This window comes from Solanum tuberosum, unplaced genomic scaffold (assembly GCF_000226075.1).
Source record: "Solanum tuberosum cultivar DM 1-3 516 R44 unplaced genomic scaffold, SolTub_3.0 scf00131, whole genome shotgun sequence".
NCBI classification, from domain to species: domain Eukaryota; kingdom Viridiplantae; phylum Streptophyta; class Magnoliopsida; order Solanales; family Solanaceae; genus Solanum; species Solanum tuberosum.
Genome location: NW_006239054.1, coordinates 309881 through 313425, shown reverse-complemented (window position 1 = coordinate 313425; position 3545 = coordinate 309881). Strand labels below are relative to the sequence as shown.

The 3545-nt window shown below is 36.2% G+C and overlaps 1 protein-coding gene across 1 annotated transcript; it reads right to left on the bottom strand.

The window, feature by feature from the left end:
- Positions 1 to 1959, bottom strand: LOC107061266 (uncharacterized). The gene has a single exon (XM_015310240.1). The coding sequence runs from the start codon at positions 1957 to 1959 to the stop codon at positions 1 to 3; it is 1959 nt and encodes a 652-aa protein (XP_015165726.1).
- Positions 1960 to 3545: the final 1586 nt, after the last annotated feature.

Here is a 3545-nt window from a genome sequence, read left to right as displayed (position 1 = left end):
CTAGGCAGCCTCTACCTTATCACCATCCACAGCATTGAGTATAGGAAGACTGCTAAGGAATTCATCAAGACCTTCAAAAAACCCAATTACTTCAACAGTATCATCTTCTCCCTCTCCTGCTTCATTTTCTCGGCTCATCTGAATTATAGGCTCCTCAACCTCATTACTGAACTCCACATTCAAATCCAAATTCCCGAAGTGTTTTGCAACCCTCCCACGTTGCCTTCTTGTCTTACTAGTGACGCCTCTGTTACTTGACTCAACTGTTACAGCATGGGATATTTCCACACCACCTTGAGTTGCTAAACCATCTTGCAAATTGCCATCATTATTTCCTTCAACAGTTTTTGCCTTATCAGTGTGCTGTTTCTTGGCATTTTTTCTTGGGGTTCCAGTCCTTGCATTCTTTTTCTTCACATTATTTGCTTTCTTCCTCTCCTTACTCCGATTCCAATCCCCATCTGACTCCTCGACTGACTTGGATACCTCAACAAACACATCATCATCATCATCATCATCATCTTCAACATATATTGTCGGAGCAAAATGCTTTCGTCCATCCCCACTTATCGATCCACCAGCATTAAGCGAACTGCCAAGATTATTCACATTAATCTGTCCTCCAATAGCATGACTGTTCACATTACTCCCTCCATCCCCCCCAAATTGTGGAGAGGTAAACATGGGCGAAAATGGAGACCAGCTCGAAGTGTTATCTATATTTCTATTAAAATCCTCCAAAGACAATCCAAAAGGCATAAATCCCCAACAACAAAAATTAATTTCTTTTCCATCAATATTTGGAGGAGGAGACGCAATTTTTACAGCTTGAAAACCTTTCTTACAATTTTGACACCTTAAATTACAATTAGCATAATCCAGAGAGTACTCATACATAATAAGACAATAAGGACATGCAGTCCAGAAACTGGGAATCCTCTTACCTGATCCATCTACATTCCCTTCCTTCTCCTTCACATCATCACTAGTACTAGCAGACTTATTTGCATTGTTCCCCACCACATTCTCATTTCTCTCTGGGAGCTGTTGATTCCCATGCTGCTCTACAGTAACCACTGGTTCCCGCCCTTGTGTCGAGCTCAACCGGACACCAACAGGTGGGTTTTCTCTATTTAAGCTTCTCACAGAGGTTACCGGCTGTGGTTGGTTCAAACTCAAGAATGTAGCAGGTTTTTCATCAGTGTTCGAAAATGAAATAGAAGTCACAGGTTGTGTCTGTTGTCTCAGAAACGTTACAGGTTGTTGTGGTTGCTGTTGCTGCTGCTCAATATCCGAGCTTTCCATAGAGGTCACAGTTTCTTGCTCACGAGTCAGAAACGTGGGTGGCATAGAAATTCCAGCTTGTGGGTCTCTACTAAAGCTTACTCCAGCAGCATCTTGACTAGGCAAATTCACAAACATTTGGTCTGCATTCGAACTAGGCATTGACTGATAAACATTCTGATGCACAAAATTAGAAGTAGGTGCAGTAGAAGCAGCAACTGGGTATAGGTTAAGAAAGAAACCCAACTCCTTATCATACATACTTTTCCTCATAGGGTTAGAAAGAACCGAAAACGCATCAACAACAAGACGAAAAGCCTGATCAGAAAACGGAAAACTGTTATTCTGAGGGTTTAGTAAAAGCGCAAACCTTCGATACTGCTCAGCGATGAAATCCACATTCTGGGTTTGGTTATGAGGGATTTGGAGAATAGAGTAGTAGTCAAAGTGATGATTGTTTATACGTTTGTCGCCGGCGTTCAAAGTATCAACGATGCCGAGTACTTGGTCGGTAGCAGGTGCAAATGTCGGGTCGGCATCACGAGCCCGGGTCGCGAATGACTTGCTACCAACTAGGTCACGATTTGTTAATAGCTTTTCAGCGATTGACAGAAAACGTAAAGCTTCTGATCGATTTGTTGGAGGGCCATTGTTGATGAAGAAAGGATGCTCCATTCTAGGGTTTTAGAAGAGAGAAAAATGAAGAAGAAAGGGCGGAGTGAGTGAAGAGTGTTGAATTCCCTCTGAAATGAAATAGAAATAGAAGTGTCACGTGGTGTCTGCAGATTTTGGGGATTAGGACATTTAGGATGGTTAGATTTGTTTGCAAAATTTATTAAAACACTTGAACTCGATTGAATATTTGAATATGTGATCAAATATTTGTATTACGTAGTAAATTTGTATGTGTTAATAGAATTATATATTTATTACGTAGGTAGATGAATTAAGTTTTTTGAATATGTGATAAAATATTTGTATTACGTAGTAAATTTGCATGTGTTAATAGAATTATATATTTATTATGTAGATGAATTAATCTACTTAAAATATGTTATCTTTTTAAATGATACTCTCTTCGTTTCACAAAGAATGATCTAGTTCGACTTGGCACGGAGTTTAAGAAAATAAATAAGACTTTTGAATCTTGTGGTCCTAAATTAAAGTTATGTCAAATGTACAAAATTGTCATGTAATCTTGTGGCCTTAAACATGTCACGTGGAAAGCTGGAAATAAAATGTTACTAAAAAAAGAAAGAGGTCATTCTTTTTTAAACAGACTAAAAAGAAAAGAAGGTCATTCTTTTTTAAACGGAGGGAGTATGAATTTGATCTGATATGTCATTGAACCTTAGGTTCATTAGATTAAGAATGATGTGTGTGATTGAATAGATGAAATATTTTGTCTTGTTGATTTATCTATGTAATGGATATTTGAGAATATGAATTAAAAGAATCAAAATTTAAACTGAAAATGATCAATAAAAACACCTTATTATGTGTTAAGGTTATCAATTGGAACTAGCGATAATTCTAATGTACGAATGAAATTTGCCGATGAGGTTAAGATATTATCTATATAATAAGTGTTTTTCTTAATCAAGAATCCACTCTTTATTTTGTTTTGCTAGACTTTAGAATTTAGATTAGAAAAAAAAAAAAATATTCCATAAATATCATATATCATTGTTTGCAATAATTTTAAATTGATAGGAAATAAATTGCAATCATAATAAAATAAGAAGAAACTTAGTTTTATTGATAAACATTGCGGGTACAAATTTGTTCCTCCCTTGATTCTTCTCCCTTTTAAACTTTATTCATGATTCAAGGGCCATTAGTGGCGTATTTCCCGAACTAGGATGATTTGGATTTGATCTCTATAATTCGAGGACCGTTAGTGGCGTATTTCTCAGACTAGGATAATTTGAACTTGATCTCCATAACTCGAGAGCCGTTAGTGACGTATTTCTCGAACTATGATAATTTGGACTTTATCAAGAAGACTCACATACTTTGATCTCATCTTTGTAAATATTCCATTAATTTATGAAATTTTTGACATGCATTTTCAAGGGAATATAGTACCATTTATATAGGCATGAACTAGGTTTAGGGTTGATCAGTAGACTCCAATAATTCTAATTAGAATTGAACACACCTTGTAAAGTACCAACTCGAATTGAACATGTCTTGTAGAGTCTCACAAAATTTCAATGCCTACAATCATATATCATATATCATATATATATATATATAAG